The 23757-nt window shown below is 45.3% G+C and overlaps 1 protein-coding gene across 3 annotated transcripts in view; it reads left to right on the plus strand.

Moving 5' to 3' along the window:
* The first annotated feature begins 6460 nt into the window (after positions 1 to 6460).
* IFT52 (intraflagellar transport 52) overlaps positions 6461 to 23757 on the plus strand; it is a 54437-nt gene continuing 37140 nt past the window's right edge. The window contains exons 1-6 of one of the 3 annotated variants that reach the window (XM_054467298.2): positions 6461 to 6620; positions 10238 to 10362; positions 11971 to 12058; positions 19262 to 19391; positions 19685 to 19760; positions 20506 to 20577. In XM_054467298.2, the coding sequence (XP_054323273.1) occupies positions 10244 to 10362; positions 11971 to 12058; positions 19262 to 19391; positions 19685 to 19760; positions 20506 to 20577 (485 nt within the window). In that variant the 5' untranslated portion in view covers positions 6461 to 6620; positions 10238 to 10243. The other 2 variants (XM_063659345.1, XM_063659344.1) reach the window with 2 other exon arrangements.

Below are 23757 nucleotides of genomic sequence, written 5' to 3' on the forward strand. Positions count from 1 at the left end.
CCATCAGACCAGCCCTGCAATGTCATTCCTGAAAGCCTCAAGTCTTTTTTTTTTTTTTTTAGACAGTCTTGTTCTGTCACCCAGGCTGGAGTGTAGTGGTGCTGTCTCAGCTCACTGCAACCTCTGCCTCCTGGGTTCAAGTGATTCTCCTGCCTCAGCCTCCCGAGTAGGTGGAACTATAGGCACGCACCATCACACCTGGCTAATTGTATTCTTAGCAGAGACAGGGTTTCGCTATTTTGGCCAGGCTGTTCTCAAACTCCTGACCTCAAGTGATCCTCCCGCCTCAGCTTCCCAAAGTGCTGGTATTACAGGTGCGAGCCACTGCACCCACCCAAGCCTCAAGTCTTGTCTAGCTTTCCAAATGATCTGAGAATTTCTGATCCTTTTAAACACACTCCTTTTTTGCTTAATTGGCCAAACTTAGCTTTAGATCGCCTGCCTATGCTTGGCTAGTTGCTGTACTAGACTCTTCCATGTCTGTTACAAATTTTCCATCCAAACAACTGTGAGGTAGGAATTATTACTGTCCCCTTTTTACCAATGAAGATGCAGAGTCAGAGAAGCTGTTGCTTGCCTGAAGGTCATATAGCTAATAAGGGTCAGAGCTGGGACTTGGAGCCCTACAAGCTGGCTCCAAGACCCTCACATTGAACTTTTGTGCTGATCTGCTTCTCACCCTGGCTATTAGGTCCAGGCAGAATGACTGCCAAAATCTCTAGTGAGGAGCTAAGTCAAAAGTTGGCTGGAACAAGCCAAGTGTAAGAAATGGGGTCTTGAAGAGGAGACATTGAACGGGATGCCGCTCCTGGTCTGAGCCTGGCTGCCAAGTTCATGCCATGCTCCACCACATATGGGGGAGCTCAGAGCTGGACAGAGCTGGAGGCTGCTGCAGACTTGATGCCTAGAGCTTCCTGGCCACCATGGAGCTCCATATGTTCAAGATTAGTCTTTTTTTTTTTTTGAGACTGAGTTTCGCTCTTGTTGCCCAGGCTGGAGTGCAGTGGCACGATCTCGACTCACCGCAACCTCCACCTCCCAGGTTCAAGCAATTCTCCTGCCTCAGCCTCCTGAGTAGCTGGGATTACAGGCATGCGCCACCTCGTCTGGCTAATTTTGTATTTTTAGTAGAGACAGGGTTTCTCCATGTTGGTCAGGCTGGTCTCCAACTCCCGACCTCAGATGATCCACCCACCTCGGCCTCCCAAAGTGCTGGGATTACAGGCATGAGCCACCGCACCCAGCCAAGATTAGTTATTTCTAAAGATAATTCTGATCGGACAGAACGTGAGCTGTAACACCTCATAAATTCAGAACACTCTGCATTTGTGGGATGGATTGTGCTTCCTTACTTCAGTGGAAAAGTGATTCGTTTCAGCTGGGCACGGTGGCTCACACCTGTAATCCCAGCACTTTGGGAGGCTGAGGTCAGGAGTTTGTAGATCAGCCCGGCCAGTATGGTGAAACCCTGTCTCTACTAAAAATACAAAAAATTAGCTGAGTGTGGTGGTGCATGCCTGTAGTCCCAGCTACTCAGGAGGCTGAGACACAAGAATCACTTGAAGCCAGGAGGTGGAGGTTGCAGTGAGCCAAGATCGCACCACTGCACTCCAGTCTGGGCGACAGAGTGTGACTGTCTTATTAATAAATAAATAAATAAATAAATAAGAAAAGTGGTTTGTTTTTTAACAAATGTGCGGTTCCTACTCCTGGGTGGCCTTATTAGCTTTTTTGGTTAGGAGACAAGGGAAGGAACTTTCTTGGATCAGTGTGTGCTGGTGATTTTATTGCCTTTTCCTCTTAATTCAATCCCACTCTTTCCCTTCCTCAAGTCTTGTCCACCCAGCCCCCTGCCCCCGGAATCATGGGGGAGAAGTCTGGGAGACCACGGAAAAAACACCAATGACACTGAGCTATTAGAGATCAAAACTGGGTCAGGAAGAGTTCATGTTAAGCTTTCACATATGCTAAGAAGGCTGAAAGATACACACTGATTTCCATCTTAATAGTGCCACTTAATTGACAAATGTGGGACAAGATGAGGGAGAGGTCAAAATTCCCCTAACTTCCCAAAGCAAAAAACAAGAGTATAATGATCAGAAACGTAACAGTAGTGTCAGAAGCACACAATCAGCTATGGACGGTGAAACATATAATGGTTCTATCTGTTCTGAGATTGTAAAAGCACAATTATTTTCATCAGGATAAAAAATAAAAATGAAGAAAAATTATGCTGTTGAATGGAACATGCTACAACCTATGTTTATTGAGCACATTCCAAGTTTTATATGCATTATCTACAATCCTCACTATAAGCCAGCATTTAGAAATTATTAACTTCAGCCTGGGCGCGGTGGCTCATGCCTGTAATCCCAGCACTCTGGGAGGCCAAGACGGGCGATTCACGAGGTCAAGAGTTCAAGACCAGCCTAACCAAACTGGTGAAACCCCGTCTCTACTAAGAATACAAAAATTAGCCAGGCATGGTGGCGGGTGCCTGTAATCCTAGCTACCTGGGAGACTGAGGCAGGAGAATCGCTTGAACCCAGGAAGCGGAGGTTGCAGTGAGCGGAGATCATGCCATTGCACTCCAGCCTGGGCAACAGAGCAAGTCTCAGTTTTGGCAAAAAAAAAAAAAAAGAAAGAAAGAAATTATTAACTTCACTTTACGGATAGGATACATTTGCTCAGAGATTATGAAAACTGCCCAAGGTCACCCAGCTGGTACAAGTCACAGCGAGGAATTGAACTTGGTGACAACTACTGATTCTAAAAGTGTTACTCTTGCTTTTTTTGGGGGGGCGGTGGGGGACAGAGTTACGCTCTTGTTGCCCAGGCTGGAGTGCAATGGCGCAACCTCAGCTCACTGCAACCTCTGCCTCCTGGGTTCGAGCGATTCTCCCGCCTCAGTCTCCCAAGCAGCTGGGATTACAGGCGCCCGCCACCACACCCGGCTAATTTTTTGTATTTGTTTTTTTTGTTTTTTTTTTTTTTTTGTAGAGACGGGGTTTCACCATGTTGGCCAGGCTGGTCTCGAGCTCTTGACCTCAAGTGATCTACCCACCTTGGCCTCCCAAAGTGCTAGGATTACAGGCGTGGGCCACTGCACCCAGCCAAAACTCTTACTCTTTCTGCAATCTCTAACAGTGGGAGAAATGCTCTGGGCAGGTGCTGTAACAAACACTGACTGCATATCAGGCAGAAAGATCCCAAGATTTGTCCCAGCCTTCAAATGGGACGGCCTACTCTCTCTTCAGTGAGAATACTTCATTTCCATTATTACCCTAACTGCAAACTGTATTCACCCAATTTTGCACCAAAATACAGCATCCCCAAGAAGAGAACTCTTTTTTTTTTTTTTTTTTTAAGAGACAGGGTCTCACTCTGTTACCCAGGCTGGGGTGCAGTGGAGCGATCATGGCTCACTGCAGCCTGAACTCCTGGACTCCGGCGATCTTCCCACCTCAGCCTCCCAAGTAGCTAAGGCTACAGGTGTGTGCCACCATGCCTGGCTAATTTTCTTTTTTTATTTATTATTACTATTATTATTGGAGAGAAAAGGTGTTACTGTTACCCAGGTCCCAAACTCCTGGCCTCAAGTAGTCCTCCCACCTTGGCCTCCCAAAATGCTGGGATTACAGGTATGAGCCACTTCATCTGACCAAAAAGAATTCTCAAATCACCCTCTTCTCCACTTTCTTTTTCCTTTTTTGAGACAAAGTCTCACTGTGTTGCCTAGGCTAGAGTGCGGTGGCACCATGACGGCTCACTGCAGCCTCAACCTCCTAGAATCAATCAATCCTCCCACCTCAGTCTCCCAAGCAGCTGGGACTACAGGGGCGCGCCACCTCACCCAGCTCATTTTTCGTATTTTTAGTAGATACCGGGTTTCGCCATGTTGCCCAGGCTGGTCTCGAACTCCTGGGCTCAAGAATCCACCTGCCTCGGCCTCCCGAAGTGCTGGGATTACAGGAGAGAGCCGCTGCGCCCGGCCCGTCTTCACTTTTAAAATTTCCAGTGACAGAAGTTGTGGAAAGCCACACGAGTTGTGTGTGTTTTAATATCCTAAACTCGAAGACAAACAAAAATGTAAATAAAAACCGTCAGAGCTCTCTGCAATCTTCAGTTTGGGTCTTCCAGGCTGCTGCAGCGTTGTTCACAAATCCACACACCTCTAAAGGCAGGCACAGAGCGCTTTCCTGGGTAGTCGGGTGGCCTGTTAGTAGTTGCAGGCTTCTGGTTTCCCACTTTAATGGCGATGGCAGGGCAACCTGTACTGGTGATGCTCTCTGCACAAGCAGTTCTCTCTGCCCGGAACGCCCTTCCCCAGCCTTTGCCTTAATGAATACCACTCTCTCTTCAAATCTCTGCTCAACAGGGGCACCTTTTTGACCAGCTTAGTCGTCAGACTCCGTAATACAGTTCATAGTTTTCACATTTTTGTAGAATCTATTCAAGTTCTAACTCCCCGCCATGCTCGCCGGCGCTCAAGCCTAGTACCATGGCAAGCGAAGATGCAGAGTTAATAAAACAGAATTGCTCTCCCTCTCCCCCTCCCCTCTTCGGTCTCCCTCTCCTTTTTTCGGTCTCCCTCTGTTGCCGAAGCTGGACTGTGCTGCCGTGATCTCAGCTCGCTGCAACCTCCCTGCCTCGGGCTCCTGTGATTCTCCTGCCTCGGCCTGCCGAGTGCCTGGGATTGCAGGTGCGCGCCGCCACGCCTGACTGGTTTTTGTATTTTTGGTGGAGACGGGGTTTCGCCGTGTTGACCGGGCTGGTCTCCAGCTCCTGGCCTCGAGTGATCTGCCCACCTCGGCCTCCCGAGGTGCTGGGATTGCAGACGGAGTCTCACTCACTCAATGCTCGATGTTGCCCAGGCTGGAGTGCAGTGGCCTGATCTCGGCTCACTACAACCTCCACCTCCCAGCCGCCTGCCTTGGCCTCCCAAAGTGCTAAGATTAGAACCTCTGCCCTGCCGCCACCCCGTCTAGGAAGTGAGGAGCGTCTCTGCCCGGCTGCCCATTGTCTGGGAAGTGAGGAGCACCTCTGCCCGGCCGCCCCGTCTGGGAGGTGAGGAGCGCCTCTGCCTGGCCGCCACCCCATCTGGGAGGAAGTGAGGAGCGCCTCTGCCCGGCCGCCCAATCTGGGAAGTGAGGCGCGCTTCTACATGGTCGCCCCGTCTGGGAAGCGAGGAGCGCCTCTGCCCGGCTGCCCCTTCTGGGAAGTGAGGGGCGCCTCTGCCCGGCCGCCCTGTCTGGGAGGTGAGGAGCGCCTCTGCCCGGCTGCCACCCTGTCTGGGAGGAAGTGAGGAGCGCCTCTGCCTGGCTGCCCCGTCTGGGAAGTGAGGAGCGCCTCTGCCTGGCTGCCCCTTCTGGGAAGTGAGGAGCGCCTCTGCCCGGCCGCCACGTCTGGGAGGTGAGGAGCGCCTCTCCCTGGCCACCACCCCGTCTGGGAGGAAGTGAGGAGCGCCTCTGCCCGGCCGCCCAATCTGGGAGGTGAGGAGCGCCTCTGCCCCACCACCACCCCGTCTGGGAGAAAGTGAGGAGCGCCTCTGCCTGGCTGCCCCATCTGGGAAGTGAGGAGCGCCTCTGCCCGGCTGCCCCGTCTGGGAGGTGAGGAGCGCCTCTGCCCGGCCGCCCCGTCTGGGAGGAGAAATTCTTCTGCCTTGGGATGCTGTTGATCGATGGCCTTGCCCCCAGCCCCGTGCTCTCTGAAACATGTGCTGTGTCAACTCAGGGTTAAATGGATTAAGGGCGGTGCAAGATGTGCTTTGTTAAACAGATGCTTGAAGGCAGCATGCTCTTCAAGAGTCATCTCCACTCCCTAATTTCAAGTACCCAGGGACACAAACACTGCGGAAGGCTGCAGGGACCGCTGCCTAGGAAAACCAGAGACCTTTGTTCATGTGTTTATCCGCTGACCTTCTCTCCACTATTATCCTATGACCCTGCCATATCCCCCTCTCCGAGAAACACCCAAGAATGATCAATAAATACTTCATTAAAAAAAAAAGAAAGAAAAATAAATAAATAAATAAAAGAATGAAAAAAAAAACAGAATTATACGGTATTATCATTCTCAACACTAAACCTGCGCACCCTTTTCCGTTAAGTAGTTCCTAATAGTCCGGCCCAGCCTTCCACCCGGCCCCGCCCGCGCCTGGCTCCGCTCTGCGCCTGCGCCTTGGGAATCGAAGCTGGGGCATTCTCCAACCCCCGCCCCCCCACCCAACGCTGGAAGCCTTCACTATTCTCCTCCCTGTGGGTGGAGCGAAGTTTGGGCACTTGGGTCCTCCCGTTGTTATTAGTCTTTAGTTGTAACTGATATTAAAGAACAAAATTAAATGGGTTTATTTTTGGTGAAAAGTTAATTCTCATTATGTTTGGATTTGCCCCTCATGCACCAAATGGTACAGTCCCACATCAGCCAGGCTCCCTACCCCTGTCGCCTGCGACGGAGAGGCGCCTTCCGTCCTGTCGTCATCACGTCGGCCGGAGCTAGCGCTGCGTGCTGGGCTACGCCTCCCGGCGCACCGACGCGCCTCCCCGGTTACTAAGCGGCCTTGGATACCTGGCCGCGGGATGCTGGGCGGCGTCAGGTGACCGGTGGTCGCTGGGCCTCAGGTAAAGGGCTCCAACAGTGGTGGGCCGGCTGGGGCGTTGATGCGGCTTGGGAGCTGGCGAGGGACTCGCCACACTCTTCGAGGCCGCTGGGCCGGTCATAGAACATCCAGGGTCCACCGGGGTGAAGTAAACTGTGGGCGCGGACGTAGCCCGGGGTTCTGGCGCTGCGGCTGGGCGCCCATCTCCACGGCCTCGGGTGGTGCAGGTTTTTAAGTTGTTCCGCTGACTATGAAAGAGCATCGGACGAGGAATCGTAAAGTCTTAATCTCTCTTCTGTCGTGGCTGCCACCCCTCGGTATTCATGTGGGAAAATACTGATTTGACTGGTAATGTTATTGAAGAGAAAGCAAGAGAATGGTTTGGCAGCGTTACCCAAATATTTGTTATTTTTATAGTTTTAAAGGCCTTATGCTATTATTAAGGAAATGCATTTCTGGCTAAGTCTGACAGTACAGGAACGCAGACCTGCTACTCTCACCAGAGGCTGAACTAACAGAACAAAAAAAGATAGAGGTATCACAGTGGTGGGATCATGGAGGGGGCAGTTTTTCAACTGGACAAAATGATGTTAAAGTGCTTAAAGAAGAATAAATATGTGAAAGTAGCCAGGAAAATTCTGAAATTAATGGTAATAAGGGAGATTAGCGCTCCAGAACCACCAGATATTATAACGTAAAGGTATAGCAATTAAACTAGCATAGAAGATGGGTGCAGCAGTGTGGGCCCGTAGTCCTGGCTACTTGGTAGACTGAGGCGGGAGGATCCCTTGAGCCCAGGAGTCAGAGACCAGCATGGGTATCAAAGGGAAACCTGTCTCTGAAAATGAATAAATAAAAAAAGTTTGGAACTCAGCAGGAGCTTACAGGCAGATAAAATATATTAGAACTCAGAATAAGAGCCAGTTATATATAGGGATTTATTATATAGGTAAAGTGGTACTGTATTTCAAATCAGCATTGAAGAGATGAATTGGGGTCAGGCAGCTTTTTTAGCAATTTAGAAAATAATTAAACCAGTCGAGCGAGGTGGCTCACACCTGTAATCCCAGCACTTTGGGAGGCCAAAGCGGGTGGATCACTTGAGGTCAGGAGTTCCAGACCAGCCTGGCCAACCTGGTGAAACACCGTCTCTACTATGGCGCGAGCCTGTAATCCCAGCTACTGGGGAGGCTGAGGCAGGAGAATTGCTTGAACCTGGGAGGCGGAGGTTGCAGCGAGCCGAGATTGCATCACTGCACTCCAGCCTGGGTGACAGAGCGAGACTATGCCTTGAAAAAGAAGGAAAAAAAAAAAAAGGAATGAAGCCTATTTTGAGCACCACAATAATTTCCAAATGGACTAAAATTTAAATGTTAAAAAATTACATCACGAATTAGCCGGGTGTGTTTGGGCGCCTGTAGTCCCAGCCTCTTGGGAGGCTGAGGCACGAGAATCTCTTGAATCTGGGAGGCAGAGGTTGTGGTGAGCCGAGATCGTGCCACTGCACTCCAGCTTAGGCCACAGAGCAGACTCTGTCTCAAAAAAAAAAAAAAATTACATTGTAAAGTACTGAAATAAAGCATTGTTGAATTTATTTCTAATCTTAGAATGACAAAAAACTCTTCTAAATGTTTCATGTCATCCAGGAGCCAGAAAGGAAAAGATTAATACTTTTAACTCTATAAAATTTAAAATCCATATGGCCTGTAAAATTCAACCAAACCAAAAAACTACCAGAAGCCAAATAAGCTTATGAAAATATTTGTTTAATGATCAATTAGAAAATTATGAAACCCGACCGGGTGCAGTGGCTCATGTCAGTAAACCAGCACTTTGGGAGGTTGAGGTAGGAGGATCACTTGAGGTCAGGAGTTCAAGGGCAACATAGCGAGACCTTGCTTCTACAAAAAATTTAAAAATTAGTTGGACACTGGTGCGTGCCTGTAGTCCCAGCTACCCAGGAGGCTGAAGTGGGATGATTGCTTGAGCCCTGGAGGTCAAGGCTACAGTGAGTTGTGATTGCACCACTGCACTCCCAGCCTGGGTCACAGAGTGGGACTTTTGTCTCAAATAATAATAAGAAGAATAAGTTTTTAAAAAGAAAAATGGAAAGAGAAAAATGATCAAGAGTACCTGGACAAGAAAATCAGAAGATATACAAGTGGCAAAAATCTATAGCAAGAGACCACTATCTCACTAACTTCAAAGTAGAAATTAAAACAGTAATGAGGGGGGTTTTTTGGCCCTTTTTTTGGCAAACATGACAAAGACTGGAAATAGGATTGTGTGGAAACAGAAGTGTGTTAGTGGAAGTATAAATGAGTATAATTTTTTGGAGGGCAATTTGGAAATGATTTACTCAGCCATTCAATAGGTAAGAATCTACAAATATGCAAAGTGCAGAAAAACATGTTTAACATTGATGTTTTTAGTATTGTTTTAGAAAATATTTGATAAAAGATGTCAGTCAGTATATGACTGGTTAAATAAATTATGGTAGATCCATAAAATGAATACTGTGCAGCTGTTTTTGTTGTTGTTGTTTAAAGACAGGGTCTTGCTGTGTTCTCCAGGCTGGAGTGCAGAGTGGCGTGATTGTGGCTCACTGCAGCCTCAACCTCTTGGGCTCAAGCAATCCTCTCACCTCAGCCTCCCAAATAGCTGGGACTACAGATATGTGCCACCACGCCCTGCTGATTTTTTTTGTAGAGATGTGGTTTTATCATGTTATCCAGGCTGGTCTGGAACTGCTGAGCTCAAGCGATCCTCCCACCTCAGCCTCCCAAAGTGCTGGAGTTACAGGGTGAGCCACTGCACCCAGCCCTATGTAGCTGTTTAAAAGAATATGGTAGATCCATGTGTACTGACAAAGAAACATGTCAAATATACAAGGTTAGGTGAAACAGGTGTTTCAAAATAATGCATATAGTAAGATCCTATTTCATAAAATAAAACTGTAAGTTAATATATGTATAAAAAGAATCTCGAGCTGGGCGCAGTGGCTCACACCTGTAATCCCAGCACTTTGGGAGGCCAAGGCAGGTGGATCAAGAGGTCAGGAGTTTGAGACCAGCCTGACCAACATGGTGAAACCCCGTCTCTACTGAAAATACAAAAATTAGCTGGGCATGGTGACACGTGCCTGTAATCCCGGCAACTCAGGAGGCTGAGGCAGGAGAATCGCTTGAACCCGGGAGATGGAGGTTGCAGTGAGCTGAGATCATGCCATTGCACTCCAGCCTGGCAGACAGAGCAAAAAAAAGAAAAATAGAATCTAGAAGACTATACCCCGTGCTTAACAGTAGTTAGCAGTAATGAATCAGGTTGGAAACATGGTCTTGGGACACAAGAGCAGGGTGATGGCAGGGCAGGGCCATAGGTGTAGGCTGTTGGGAGGATCTGGGCAAGAGGCAGAAAGCAAAAGTGGGTAGGGGAGGGCTGGGTTGGTTTTGGTCTTAGGTTTCTGTGCTATGCTTTTGCATTTCACTCTCAACCTTTGAGAATTGTAGGAGTTTCCTAGATAGATTTCAGTTGTATACCCTTTCTTGATAAATTAGTAGTAGAAGGCAACTATTTATTACTTTTAGGGTCTTTGGAATATTGTTTATTGATTTTCTGATCCCATCTTTCTTCCATAAGGTAACCATGGAGAAAGAACTGCGGAGCACCATTCTTTTCAATGCCTACAAAAAGGAGATATTTACCACCAACAATGGCTATAAATCCATGCAGAAAAAACTTCGGAGTAATTGGAAGATTCAGAGGTGACTGACCATGTATATTGTTTTCCCTTCTAAATGATATTTTCCTGCTGATAAAGCTGAGAAGTCTTTATTTTCTTAGGTAACATAGATTGTTTAGGTGGGATAAGCTCAATTTAAAGATTATTCAGAATTAGGTCTGGCGCAGTGGCTCACACCTGTAATCCCAGCACTTTGGGAGGCTGAGGCGGGTGGATCACGAGGTCAGGAGATTAAGACTGGCCGGCACGGTGGCTGACACCTGTAATCCCAGCACTTTGGGAGGCCAGGGAGGGCGGCTCATGAGGTCATGGGTTTGAGACAAGCCTGGACAAGATGGTGAAACCCCATCTCTACTAAAAATTAAAATTAGCCAGGTGTGGTGGTGGGCGCCTGTAATCCCAGCTCCTTGGGAGGCTGAAGCAGAGAATTGCTTGAACATGGGAGGCGGAGGTTGCAGTGAGCCGAGATTGTGCCACTGCACTCCAGCCTGGGCAACAGAGTGAGACTCCGTCTCAAAAAAAAAAAAAAAAAAAGATCAAGACCATCCTGGCCAACATGGTGAAACCCTGTCTCTACTAAAAATACAAAAATTAGCTGGGCATGATGGTGCGTGCCTATAGTCCCAGCTACTCGGGAGGCTGAGGCAGGAGAATCGCTTAAACCCAGGAGGCGGAGGTTACAGTAAGCCGAGATTGCGCCACTGCACTCCAGCTTGGTGACAGAGCGAGACTCTGTCTAAAAAAATAAAAAAACATTATTCAGAATTAAATAAATTCTTATTAAAACATCTCTTGGGCAGGACGCGGTGGCTCATGCCTGTAATCCCAGCACTTTGGGAGGCTGAAGCAGGCAGATCACTAGAGGTCAAGAGTTGGAGAATAGCCTGGCCTACATGGCAAAACTTCATCTCTACTGAAAATACAAAAATTAGCCAGACGTGATGGTGCATGCCTATAATCCCAGCTACTAAGAAGGCTGAGGCACAAGAATCCCTTGAACCCAGGAAGTGAATGCCTGCAGTGAGCCGAGATCATGCCACTGCACTCCAGCCTGGGCAACAGAGGGAGACTCTGTCAAAAACAAAAACCAAAAAAAATTTCTTTCGAAATCAGCAATTAGGATATTATTAAAGCAGCATATTATTAAGTTGTCTTCCAAATCACAAGCCAAAAAATTATTCTAATTATACACATACAGCTTTTTAAGATGTTAGAGGCTTTCTTCATATTTTGACTCAGGTCAATAGTAGGGAAAGGAAACATGAGAATTAAATGAGAATAACTTTGACTTTGTGTATGTGTATGTTTTTCTTAATAGGTGAGGATATGTAATCATACAAGCTAATGGTAGGGCTGATTGAATTAGTAGTTGAGGACTTCCTTATGCTTTAGCATGGCTTGATTTGAACACCTTGACTTACTGGAAGTATTTGAACAGAGGCCAGATGACTCTGGGGCAGGCCTGTAGAGGGAATTCTCACTTTGGGAGAGAGACTGGACCAGTTACCTCTAAGTCCCTTTATCTCTGAGCCTCTGTGGCCTCTGCTTCCAAATAGTTTAGAGACTAAAATAATACCTAAATTGGTTTAAATTATGGACCTCATATTTGCTTTTAAAATTGTATTTCTAGCTTAAAAGATGAAATCACATCTGAGAAGTTAAATGGAGTGAAACTGTGGATTACAGCTGGGCCAAGGGAAAAATTTACTGCAGCTGAGGTAAGAAATATCCACTAAAGAAGGAATATGGTGAAATGATTAGGAGTCTGGGCTTTGAAATACCAGATTTGAATCCTCCTTCACCACTTACTGTGTGGCCTTAAGGTAGTCACTTCATCTCTCTTTTCATCATGGAGTTGTGATAATTAACTGAGATACTCCATGTAAAGTACCAAACACATAGTGTGGGCCAATTAAATATTAGCCACACTTTTTTTTTTTTTTGAGACAGAGTCTCGCTCTGTCGCCGAGGCTGGAGTGCAGTGGCGCAATCTCGGCTCACTGCAACCTCCGCCTCCTGGGTTCAAGCAATTCTCCCTGCCTCAGCCTCCTGAGTAGCTGAGACTACAGGTGCCCACCACCACACCCGGCTAATTTTTGTATTTTTAGTGCAGATGGGGTTTCACCATATTGGCCAGGCTGGTCTCAAACTCCTGACCTTGTGATCTGCCTACCTCAGCCTCCCAAAGTGCTGGGATTACAGGTGTGAGCCACCGAGCCCGGCCACTAGCCACATTTCTTTGCTATATTTTTGCTTTGAAAATAGGAAAATTCCGCCAGGCGCGGTGGCTCAAGCCTGTAATCCCAACACTTTGGGAGGCTGAGGCAGGTGGATCACCTGAGGTCGGGAGTTCAAGACCACCCTGACCAACATGGAGAAAACCTGTCTCTACTAAAAATACAAAATTAGCCAGGCGTGGTGGTGCATTCCTGTAATCCCAGCTACTTGAGAGGCTGAGGCAGGAGAATCGCTTGAACCTGGGAGGCGGAGGTTGCCGTGAGCCAAGATCACGCCATCACACGCCAGCCTGGGCAACAAGAGCAAAACTCCATCTCAAAAAAAAAAAAAAAAAAAAAGAAAGAAAGAAAATAGGAATCCATTTAAAATAAAAATGTTTATTATTCTAGTTCATGGAATGGATAAAGAATGATAAGTGTAAGGCCCAGAATACAAATGACAAGTATTGGTGAGAATGGGAAGTTATTGGAACCCTTCCACACTAATGGTGGGAATGTTAAATGATGCAGTCACCATGAAGAACAGTATGGTAGTTCCTCAAAAATTTAAGCATAAAATTGCCATATGATGGCTGTGTGTGGTGGCCCACGCCTGTAATCCCAGCACTTTGGGAGGCTGAGAAGGGTGGATCACTTGAGGTCAGGAGTTCGAGACTAGCCTGGCCAACATGGTGAAACCTCATCTCTACTAAAAATACAAAAATTAGCCAGGCGTGATGGTGTGCGCCTGTAATCCCAACTACTTGGGAGGCTGAGGCAGGAGAATCACTTGAACCTGGGAGGCGGAGTTGCAGTGAGCAGAGATCGGGCCACTGCACTCCAGCCTTGGCAACAGAGCGAGACTCTATTTCAAAAAAAAAAAAAAACTGCCATATGATCTAGCAATTCCACTTTTGGGTATATGCCCAAAAGAATGGAAAACTGGATCTCAGAGATAGTTGCACACCTATCTTCTTAGCAGCGCTATTCACAATAGCCAAAAGGTGGAAACAGCCCAAGTATCCATTGGCAGATGAATAGATAAGATATGGTATATACATACAATGGAATATTATTCAATCTTAAATAGGAAGGTAATTCTGATACATGCTACACATGGATGAATCTTGAGGACATTATGCCAAATGAAAATAAGGCAGACACAAAAAGACAAATACTGTATGATTTCACTTATGCAAGCATGAGGTACGTAGAGTAGTTGAATTCGTAGAGATGGAAAATAGAAGGGTGGTGGTTGCCAGGGCCTGAGGGAAGTGGAGAATGGAGCGTTGCTGTTTAATAGGTATAGAGTTTCAGTTTTGCAAGATGAAAACAGTTCTGCAGATCGGTTGCCTAACAGTGTGAGTATATTTAATACTGCTGAACTAGGCCAGGTGCAGTGGCTCACACCTGTAATCCCAGCACTTTGGGAGGCTGAGGCGGGTGGATCACTTGAGGCCAGGAGTTTGAGACCAGCTTGACCGACATGGTGAAACCTCGTCTGTACTAAAAATACAAAAATTAGCCGGGCGTGGTGGCACACACTTGTACTCCCAGCTACTTGGGAAGTGGAGGCGGGAGAATCGCTTGAACCTGGGAGGCGGAGGTTGCAGTGAGCCGAGATTGCGCCACTGCACTCCAGCCTGACAGAGACCCTGTCTGAAAAGAAAAAACAAACAAACAAAAAACTGCTGAACTATATACTTCAGAATGGTTAAGATGGCAAATTTAAGAAAGATTAGGTGTGTTTTTTCACAGTCAATAGAACAAAAAACCCAGAACATAGAGCCATTTTACAGAGAATGGGAAGTACCTTTGTGCTGAGAGAGAATCTGGGGAGTAGAGAGGTTGAGGCAGGGCAAGGCCAATGTGGTCCTTAGACTGAGGCAGGCCAAGGTCTCCTGCTGTTACTCTGGGTGGTGCCATGGGGAAGAGGTCCACTGGGGAGCATTTCTAGTGCCCTTTGTTTCTCAATTTGATTGCAAGGTGACCTTTCCTGCTGGGAATGGCATGGAGAGAGACATGATTGTTTGATCAGGTTAATTGACAGAAGGAGTAGAAATTACCATTGGGAATGTGGAGGTAACCAGCAACTCCTACCCACTGAGACCCTGAGGGAAATGTACACACAGAGGGCAGTGGCCTGCAGAGCAACACTCTATTGCTTGTTGGGCTTCGGCTCCATCTCCCCATCCACCTAGCGAAGCCAATGAGAGAGTTGGCCTGATGTTTGCCAGGGACCAACCAGCCTCAGGAACACAGGGGCATCCGAGAGAGGGTCAGAACCTGGTGCCTGGGCCTTTTCCCAAGTGGAGATGTGTGCCAGGCCAAGCCTTAGTTTGGGCTTCCAGGGATGGTAGGCTGATGCATTCAAGAGACACAAGTCCTTCGAGAGGCAAGTTTGATGTAACTTTAGCCTAATAAAACATCCTCTCCCAGACCAGTTCCTGACACCATGCCTTCTCTTTAGAGTTGGAGTGAGGTGGGAAGAAAAGGGAAAAAAGCTGTTAGCTTTTTTTCTAGGAATCAGCATTCCTTTGTGTTACAGTTCTTCCAATGGGCTCATGCTTGTGAGATCACTGCTTTCTTTGTCATTGCTGCTGGCCTCCTAGACTGTTACCCCTGGAGAGCTGTTTGATGCCTTTTTCATGTTGACTTCCAGAAACTTCTGTGACAGGACAGACATCATATGTCTGATATTAGATGCTGGTATCAGGCTAGAAACTAGGCTGAACAGTCTTTCCTTATTTCCACCTCAACTACATTGACGCATTACACTAGCTTTGTGGTGGTATTCAGTTACGACCAGGTAACCACGTGGCTGAGACGAGTATTTTCCAACCCTAACAGACCAGCATCCACCTATACTACAGATGCCAACTTTGTTACCCTGAATTGAAATGCAAAGATAATCTAACTCACCAGCATTAAAAAAAGTAAAGCAATATAACTTCCTAATTTTAATGTACAGAAATTATAGGATGATTTATAAAAGAATATGTGTACTTCAAATTGTAAATGTTTATGCATATATATACTAGAAGAATATACATATTTCAGTTTGTTAATGCTTGGTCATACATGCATTAGAACACTTCTTTATGTTTGACATTTTGAAATAAATGTTTAATAAATATGTAGAACTCCCATGAATGGGATAGGTACATATGCAGACTGGTGGAAGTGATGTATTGGCAATTCAAATCATGAGCCATGTTGCTGTCGGTGATGTGATTTTTCCAAAATACTGACTAACTCTTGGTAAAGTTCTATTTTTTTTTTTTTTTTTCCGAGACGGAGTCTCGCTCTGTCGCCCAGGCTGGAGTGCAGTGGAGTGATCTCGGCTCACTGCAAGCTCCGCCTCCCGGGTTCACGCCATTCTCCTGCCTCAGCCTCCCCGAGTAGCTGGGACTACAGGGGCCCACCACCACGCCCGGCTAATTTTTTGTATTTTTAGTAGAGATGGGGTTTCACCATGTTAGCCAGGGTGGTCTCGATCTCCTGGCCTTGTGATCTGCCCGCCTTGGCCTCTGGTAAAGTTCTATTAATAAAAAGTATAATTCTTCTCTCAGTTTACATGGTAGTTGGGTACCTGGGAATTCAGTGTATGTTAAATCGTGCAAAAAATACTTTGTACAGTATTTACATAGAATTTGGGCTGGGCACGGTAGCTTACTCCTGTAATCCCAGGAGTTTGGGAGGCCAAGGTGGGTGGAACACCTGAGGTCAGGAGTTTGAGACCACCCTGGCCAACATGGTGAAACCTTATCTCTACTACAAATACAAAAATTAGCCAGGTGTGTTGGCAGGCGCCTGTAGTCACAACTACTCAGGAGGCTGAGGCAGGAGAATCACTTGAACCCAGGAGGCGAAGGTTGCAGTGAGCCGAGATCGAGCCACTGCAGCATGGGTGACAGAGCAAGACTTCATCTCAAAAAAAATAAATAAATTGGAGTTAGATTTTAGGCTAAGCTTCTTTTGTTTGTTTACTTTTTCTTTTTTAAACCTACGTGACTATCTGAGAAGATATTCAAATGCTGTGGAATAGTTCTTCACTATGTGGGACTGGTCTGAATATTGCAGGACCTTAACTTCCCTGCCCTTCACTCGCTAAAATGTCCTTAAACATTAATATTATGGCATTAATATTATGCAATATTATGGTGATCCAGAATACATGCTAGATGGTTTAAATGCCTCCACTGAGAGCCACTGGCCTGGATCATCCAGTCTTGATTACAGGAAATATCTCACATTTGCTGCCACACTAACAGTGTGAATGCATTCTAAGCCAATTTCTAAAATTTAAGTCTGCAAAATTAATCTTTTTTCCTGTTTTTGCCATAAAGAAATAAGAAACCTCCAATTTGTACCAAATATCTGTTCTTTTGTTAGAAGGGTCTCACTTACGTGCATAGCTGGAAACTGGGTCATAATTCGTGGAAGCTCCTTCAACTTTTGCCCACCTGTGTTATTGCACACCACGTCCTTCATGTATCTTTTTCTTAAAATGCCAGATGGCCAATAGGACACAGTAGATACCAATACCTACTGTATATTCATTGCATTTAGGCAACATGGACAAGTCCCAGAACCACATAATCATAAAAACCAAGTCCCAGTAGAATTTCCCAAGCAAAAGCTATGTTCTGAGAATATATATTGCAAACTAGACCTGGCTTGCTATTACCAGTCATAGAACATAGCATATATTTAGGGCTGTCTGGGAAGAGGAGTTTGAGAGGAAATCAAAAGGAAGGAAAAGGAAGATGAATTTAGGGAGAGATTCAGTCTGTTGTTCAGGGTCCAGGATCATGCAGTTATAACCCATTTGTTTTGTTTTTCTGTTGTTGTTCCAAAAAATGTTTACTAAGGTTCTGTTACACACCTAGTAAGAGGTCCTAGGACTAACGCTAGGGATCAAAGTCAAATAGCACATGATCTCTCCACTCAAGGAACTGATAGTCTAGGGGAAATGACACAAATGGACCATCTACCAATAATGATCAATGTTCTAAGTTCCACATTTCTACAGAAGCACAGAAAAGAGGCATTGGATTATTGGGTCCAGAGGAAATGGACTTTGAGCTGATTTTTATTTTATTTATTTATTTATATATATTTTTTGAGACAGAGTCTTGCTCTGTCGCCAGGCTGGAGTGCACTGGCACATTCTCGGCTCATTGCAACCTCCACCTTCCAGGTTCAACTGATTCTCCTGCCTCAGCCTCCCGAGTAGCGGGGATTACAGGCATCTGCCCCCACACCTGGCTATTTGTATTTTTAGTAGACACGGGGTTTCACCATGTTGGCCAGGCTGGTCTCGAGCTCCTGACCTCAAGTGATCCACCCACCTCAGCCTCCCAAACTGTTGGGATTACAGGCGTGAGCCACTGCGCCCCACCTTAATTTTGATTTTGAAATAATTCATTTTTTATTTTGTTTTTTTTGTTGTTGTGTTTCGTTTTTGAGATGGAATCTTGCTGTGTTGCCCAGGCTGGAATGCAGTGGTGCAATCTCGGCTCATTGCAACCTCCACCACCTGGGTTCAAGCAATTCCCCTCCCTCAGCCTCCCGAGTAGCTGGGGCTACGGGTGTATACCACCACGCCTGGCTAATTTTTGCATTTTTAGTAGAGACGGGGGTTTCACCATGTTGGCCAAGCTGGTCTCGAACTCCTAACCTCAGGTGATCCGCCTACCTTGGCCTCTGAAGATTCATTTGTTTTATACAGTGTGGGGAAGGCAGGGGGAGAGGAAAATTCAGGCAGCATACAAGAGCAAGAGGGCCGTGCTGTGGCAAATCTAGTCTGGGCAGTAGTTTCCAAAGTAGGATGCATGTGATGAATCAGTGGGGTGCCAAAAGGAAATTACGTTTATTATTCATATTTTCATTACCCTTAAAACATTTCCTTTTTGGGAGTTGTTTTAAATGATAAAGTACATATTTTATATAGAGATACATACATATTGAATGTATTTATATACATGTTCAGATTTTTTTTCTGCTGGAGGGCTTGATGAAGAAAGTTGAGAAACTATTTGTCTGGACCACCCACCCCAGATTTTCTCAGGCTAGACCAGCAAGATCAACCCTAGATTTTTCTCCCTTCCCCAGCTTTGTGAAAACAAGAGAGAGCTTCCAGGAGATAAGCAGAAAACATGCGTTTCTCTCTATGGTTTGGTTGGTCAATGACCTTGAACAGAATTCCTCCCAGGTGTGGTATGAAATGCCTTCATCCTGATATCCTCTGTGGGCAGTCAAGAGAAGGCATTGTCTAAATCAGTGGTTCTTAACTAGGGGTGATTCTATTTCTTCTTCTCCTGAGGGAACATGTGGCAATCTCAAGAGACATTTTTGGTTGCCAGGGGAAGGTAGGTACACCTGGCATCTAGTAGGTGGAGACCAGGGGTGCTGCTGAATGGAGAACTGAGTGCTTCCTTTAGTTAAGTTTTTCACTTTTGACTTGCTCTCTAGGTAGTCAGCTTTGAAACTGTCAATTTACTTTGAGTATTTTGGAGCTTTATGCTCAAAGACAAGCTTGGAGATCCTACATAGAGAGTACTTTTTATCTTATATACATTTATATGTAAATGCCTTATAGATTTGAAATATTTATTTTTCATCTAGTTAAGGTCTTATTCATGGTATTTTGGGCAAAAGTCTTTTGAGTATATTCATAGATTGCTTTTTTCCTTTGTGTAGTTTGAAATCCTGAAGAAATATCTTGACACCGGTGGAGATGTCTTTGTGATGCTAGGAGAAGGTGGAGAATCCAGATTTGACACCAATATTAACTTTTTGCTAGAAGAATATGGAATCATGGTTAATAATGGTAATTAGTATTATTATTTTCAGTAGAGGCAGTAATTTTCTATCTATGATTTGATATCATAGCCCTCTAGGTCCAGTGGCATAATGGAAAAAGCCCTGGGCTGTGTGTGCGTGTTTTAATGTTCCATTCTCATCAGCAGTCTGAGCCTCCTAGGCTTGGGCTGCTTCCATTTATAAAGCGAGATGGATTGGAACCAAGTTCCAGGGTGCCCTTCAGGTCAAAATTGGTATGAGTCTATAATATCAAATTTATTTCTAACCTAAAATATACCTCCTTCTCTTTTTCCCTCACAGATGCTGTGGTTAGAAATGTATATCACAAATATTTCCATCCTAAAGAAGCTCTAGTTTCCAGTGGAGTTTTGAACAGGTAAGCATGTTGAAAGCAGAAATATCTTGGCCAGGCATCGTCGCTCACACCTGTAATCCCAGCACTTTGGGAAGCCAAGGCAGACGGATCATTTGAGGTCAGGAGTTCCAAACCGGCCTGACCAACATGGTGAAACCCCATCTCCCTGTCTAAAAATACAAAAAAAATTAGCCAGGCATTGTGGCAGGCGCCTGTAATCCCAGCTACTCGGGAGGCTGAGGCAGGAGAATCACTTGAGCCCGGGAAGCAGAGGTTGCATTGAGCTGAGATTGCACCATTGTACTCTGGCCTGGGTGACAGAGCGAGACTTCGTCTCAAAAAAAAAAAAATAAAGCAGAAATATCCTTACACATAACTCTCATTTCTTCTACATAAATCTTCCCTCGTCTCTTCTCATACATTCTTTTCACTGCCCTTTCTTCTTTCTTGCCTTTTTGTTTTATGTTATTATAATTTATTTTACTATATTACTACTACTCATTCATCAAATTATTTTTCTTCATCTTTTGAAACTTACTTCACATTCAACTTATTTTTTATTTATATATATATGTATTTTTTGAGACAGAGTCTTGCTCTGTTGCTCAGGCTGGAATGCAGTGGTGGGAACACAGTTCACTGCAGCCTTGACCTCCCAGGCTTAAGCAATCCTCCCACCTTAGCCTCATACTTACTGTACTAACGAATGCAGTGTGAAATTCTCAAATTTTTTTTGTTTACTAGATTTTAATTTTTCTTCTTCAAGGGAAATTAGCCGAGCTGCAGGAAAGGCTGTGCCTGGGATCATTGATGAGGAAAGCAGTGGAAACAATGCCCAGTGAGTGTGTTTTCTGATGCCACATGAGGAAGATGTATCATTTTGGAGTCTTCTTTTTCAAAATGAAAAGAGCTTTTGTTTCTGGTTACAAAAATAATCAGAATTTGAACAGTTCAAGAGGAAAAAGTAGAAGCTCTGCACTGTAAGTCCATGCTCCTCCCCGTGAAGGTAGTCTTAATATAGTATTTAGGCCCGGCACGGTGGCTCACGCCTGTAATCCCAGCACTTTGGGAGGCTGAGGTGGGTGGCCCACCTGAGGTCAGGAGTTAGAGACAAGCGTAACCAACATGGCAAAATCCCATCTCTACTAAAAATACAAAAATAAGCCAGGCATGGTGGTGTGCACCTGTAGTCCCAGCTACTCGGGAGGCTGAGACAAGAGAATTGTTTGAACCCCGGGGGTGGAAGTTTCAGTGAGCCAAGATTGCGCCACTACACTCTAGCCTGGGCAACAGAGCAAGACTCCATCTCAAAAAAAAAATAGTATAGGATTTAGATTTCTAGGTTTTTTTTTTACATGTATAAAGTTATAGGTGAGTACCTCTTCATTTTTAATGACTGGATTAAATTGGATATATCCCAGTTTATCTAACCAACTCCCTATTATTGGACATTTAAGTAGTTTATAATGTTTTTCTTTAATAATACCACCTAATGTTTGTCAGGCATCGACTGTGTGACAGGCATGTATTACCTCATTTAATCCTTACGACTCTGGAAAGTTAGAGATGAGATACAGAGATGTAATTGCCCAAATGCACATGACTACTCTGTGTTAGAACTTAGATGCAAACATAGGCAATCTATTCTAGAGCCTGCACTCTTAACTTCTGTTCCGTATTGTTGCTATAAACAATTTTATAGCCGGGTGTGGTAGCTCACTCCTGTAATCGCAGCACTTTGGGTGGCCAAGGCGAGTGGATCACCTGAGGTCAGGAGTTTGAAACCAGCCTGGCTAACATGGCGAAACCCCGTCTTTACTAAAAATAGAAAATTTAGCTGGGCGTGGTAGTGGGCGCCTATAATCCCAGCTACTGGGGAGGTTGAGGCAGGAGAATCACTTGAACCTGGGAGGCAGAGGTTGCATTGAGCTGCCATTGTACCATTGCAGTCTAGCCTGGGGGACAGAGGGAGACTTCGTCTAAAAAAAAAAAAAAAAAAAAAAAATTATATTTGTCATTATAGATAATAAAGCACAAATGAACATCTTTTTTTTTTTTTTTTTTTTTTTTTTGAGATGGAGTCTCACTCTGTCACCCAGGCTGGAGTGCAGTGGCATGATCTTAGCTCACTGCGACCTCCGCCTCCCAGGTTCAAGTGGTTCTCCTGCCTCAGCTGCCCATGTAGCTGGGATTACAGGCATCTGCCACCACACCCAGCTAATTTCTCTATTTTTAGTAGAGATGGGGTTTCACCGTGTTGGTCAGGCTGGTCTTGAACTCCTGACCTCAGGTGATCCACCTGCCTCGGCCTCCCAAAGTGCTGGGATAAGTGAACATCTTTGTATGTACAGTTTTGTGCACTTGTGGTAGTATTTTTTAGGGTAAATTTCTCAGCATTGAAATTTCTGGGTCAGAGGTCTTCCAACAGATGGGTTACCAAATGTAATGTGTTACCAGATGTCTCTCAGGGAGGTAGTACCACTTACAGTCCCTATGAGCACACCCCTTTTTCCTCTCTTGCCAGCATGGAGTATTCTAGTAAACATCGTATCTCTTTCTTTTAATTTGCATTTTTTAAAATTATTAGTGCATAGGATGACCTTTAAAGTCTATTGGCTGATTGTATTTCTTCTGTGAACTTCATGTCCATTGCTTCTTGGCCATTTTTCTATTGATGGTTTGTCTTTTCGCATTCATTTATAATACCTCTGTACTTTGAAATATTTTACCCAATAAAAATTGACATTCTTATGTAGTTAAAGCATGTTACAAAGTTTTAGTAGTGAAAATAATGTGGTCCGGGTACCGTGGCTCACCCCTATAATCCCAACACTTTGGGAGGCTGAGGCAGGCGGATCACTTGAGCTCAGGAGTTCAAGACCAGCTTGGGCAACATGGCGAAACCCTGTCTTTACAAAAAAATACAGAAATTTAGCCGGGCATTGGTGGCTCACACCTGTATTCCCAGCTATGCAGGAGACTGAGGCTGGAGAATTGCTTGAGCCCGGGAAGCAGAGGTGGCAGTGAGCCGAGATCGTGCCACTGCACTCCATCCTGGGTGACAGATGAGACCCTGTCTCAAAAAATATGTAAGTAAAATGAAATTAAAAAATAAAATAATGTGGTTGGCTGTGTGCAGTGACTCACACCTATAATCCCAGCACTTTGGGAGGTCGAGATGGGCCAATAGGTTGAGGCTAAGAGTTCAAGACCAGTCTAGGCAACATAGTGGGACCCTGTCTCTACAAAAAAAAAACAACTTTAAAAATTAGCCATATGTGGTGGCACACACCCATAGGCCCAGCTACTCTGGAGGCTGAGGTAAGAGGATTGCTTGAACCCAGAAGGTTGAGGCTGCAGTGAGCCGTGATCATGCCACTATACTCCAGCCTGGGTGACAGAGCAAGACTATCTCAAAAAAATAATAAAATGTGGTCATAGTCCAGAAATAATTTTTAAAAAATAAATAATACAGATTAAAATTAGACCAAAAACATATATGGAGGGTGGGGGTTATTTGTGTATAGTAAAAGTGGCATTTCAAATATTAGAGATGGATGGCATAATTCTGGGTAAACATTTGGAGAAATAGTTTCATTTTCATACCACACCCCAAAATGTATTCTGGATAGGCTAAAATTTTTCATATTAAAAATGAAAGCATATGCCGGATGCGGTGGCTCACGCCTGTAATCCCAACACTTTGAGAGGCCGAGGTAGGCGGAACACCTGAGATCAGTCATTCAAGACCAGCCTGACCAACGTGGTGAAACCCCATCTATATTAAAAAAAAACAAAATTAGCCAAGGATGGTGGCGGGCACCTGTAATCTCAGCTACTCAGGAAGCTGAGACAGGAGAATCACTTGAACCTGGGAGGTGGAAGTTGCATTGAGCCGAGATCACACCATTGCACTCCGGCCTGGGCAACAGGAGCGAAACTCCGTCTCAAAAAAAAAAAAAAAAAAAAAAAAAATTAGCCTGTCGTGGTGGTGCATGCCTGTCATCCCAGCTACTCG

This window comes from Pongo pygmaeus, chromosome 21, assembly GCF_028885625.2.
Source record: "Pongo pygmaeus isolate AG05252 chromosome 21, NHGRI_mPonPyg2-v2.0_pri, whole genome shotgun sequence".
Taxonomy (NCBI): domain Eukaryota; kingdom Metazoa; phylum Chordata; class Mammalia; order Primates; family Hominidae; genus Pongo; species Pongo pygmaeus.